This window comes from Nicotiana sylvestris, chromosome 3 (genome assembly GCF_000393655.2).
Source record: "Nicotiana sylvestris chromosome 3, ASM39365v2, whole genome shotgun sequence".
In the NCBI taxonomy this organism is placed as follows: domain Eukaryota; kingdom Viridiplantae; phylum Streptophyta; class Magnoliopsida; order Solanales; family Solanaceae; genus Nicotiana; species Nicotiana sylvestris.
The window spans coordinates 210,659,324-210,661,434 of NC_091059.1; the positions used below are offsets into that span (position 1 = coordinate 210,659,324).

The 2,111-nt window shown below is 35.2% G+C and overlaps 1 protein-coding gene across 1 annotated transcript; it reads right to left on the reverse strand.

Annotated features, from left to right (window-relative positions):
* Positions 1–498: 498 nt before the first annotated feature.
* LOC138888626 (secreted RxLR effector protein 161-like) lies at positions 499–1,137 on the reverse strand. The gene has a single exon (XM_070170522.1). The coding sequence runs from the start codon at positions 1,135–1,137 to the stop codon at positions 499–501; it is 639 nt and encodes a 212-aa protein (XP_070026623.1).
* Between the last annotated feature and the right edge of the window lie 974 nt (positions 1,138–2,111).

A 2,111-nucleotide genomic window follows, 5' to 3' on the forward strand; every position in this document is an offset into this window, starting at 1 on the left:
AATTACTATGATGATATCAGGTCAAAGGAAGTTCTTACATCACATTCTTCCAGAGAATATCCCATTGACAGTTTATGGTAATTCTAACCATTAGGAATTATCCAATGAGTCGGTTCAATGATCATATCTCTATATGCATCATCTATCTATGTGATAGTTAATGATATCAACTAATCTTTATCATATAAAGATGATCACATAGATATTGATCTAACCGGATTATTTAATGTCCAAATTAATAATCCTATGATCAAGAACAAAATTTAAATTAAATTATAAGATACTTCATTATCAGGATCTCTATCACAATGTCAAGTCTTAAAATTTAATCAAGGACCTTATCAAATTAATCAAGCAATATATACATACATATATATATATATATATATATATTATATGAAATAACTTTCACAAAAAAATATGTTCAAATCATCAAATATGACATTGGATCTAGGACATATCTAGTATATCCCTAACAATCTCCCACTTGCACTAGAGCTAATCGCTCTTGTACTTCATTCCCAATTTCCACTTGTTCTTGTCAAACTCCTTTGCTCCAAGAGCTTTAGTGAATGGGTCTACAACATTTTCTTTTCCATCAACCTTTTGAATCTCGACACCACGACGTTCAATGATTTCTCTTATCAAGTGATACCTCCGCAGAATGAGTTTGGATTTTTGGTGTGATCTTGGTTCTTTTGCTTGATAAATGGCTCCAGTATTGTCACACAACAATGGAATTGCACCCTCTATTGAAGGAACCACACCAAGATCAGTTAAGAACTTTTTTATCCATACAGCTTCCTTAGCAGCTTCACTAGCTGCTATATATTCTGTTTCAGTCACTGAATCAGCTACTGTAGCTTGTTTGGAACTTTTCCAACTCACTACACCACCATTTATGGTGAATACATAACCAAAAATAGATTTGCTATCATCTCTATCTGAAGATAAACTTGCATCAGTATAACCTTCAAGTTTCAACTCAGAATCTCCATAAATGAGGAATTGGTCTTTAGTCCTTCTTAAGTATCTAAGAATGGTCTTGACCACCTTCCAATGTTCCTCCCCAGGATTTGCCTGATATCGACTTGTCACTCCTAGTGCATAAGCCACATCGGGACGTGAACATGTCATGGTATACATGATAGCTCCCACTACACTAGCGTATGGGATCCTACTCATGCGTTCTCTCTCTTCAGGTGTTTTTGGACAATCCTCCCTACTGAGAGTAATTCCAGTGCCTATCAGCAGATAGCCTCTTTTGGAATTATCCATGTTATACCTTTTTAAAATGGTATCAATGTACAAAGACTGTGAAAGTCCAAGCAACTTCCTCGATCTATCTCTATAGATCTTTATTCCCAATATACAAGCTGCTCCTCCCAAGTCTTTCATGGAGAACTATTCAGATAGACAAATCTTGGTACTTTGAAGTGTCGGTATATTATTCCCTATGAGCAATATATGATTAACATATAATACTAAGAATATAATTATGCTCTCACTAACCTTTTTGTATACACAAGGTTCTTCTTCGCATCTAACAAAATTTAACTTTTCAATTGTCTTGTTAAAGAGAATATTCCAACTTCGAGAAGCTTGCTTTAGTCCATAAATAGATCTTTGTAGCTTGCAAATTTTATTATTATCAAACGGAGATGTGAAACCTTCAGGTTGTGTCATATACACATCCTCTTCTAGCTCACCATTGAGGAAAGTTGATTTCACATCCATTTGCTATATTTCATAATCATAGTATGCCTCTATAGCAAGCAGAATCCGAATTGATTTGAGCATTGCCACGGGAGAGAAAGTCTAGTCATAGTCGATGCCTTCCTTTTGACGATATACCTTGGCAACAAGACGGGCTTTGTAGGTCTCCACCTTTCCGTCTGCTCTAATCTTTTTCTTAAAAACCCATTTACAACCTATAGGTTTTATATCCTTTGAAGGTTCAACTAAAGTCCATACTTTATTTTCCTTCATGGATTCCATTTCAGATTCCATGGCCTTTTGCCATCTCTCATAGTCAGAACTTTGTATAGTCTCTTCATAGGTCTTAGGGTCATCATCATTATGATCAACCTCACTTGATACATCATCTTGTA

What these genes read in the sequence shown, in the direction of transcription:
- LOC138888626 (XM_070170522.1), bottom strand. Translation starts at nt 1,137, where the DNA reads ATGACATGTTCACGTCCCGATGTGGCTTATGCACTAGGAGTGACAAGT.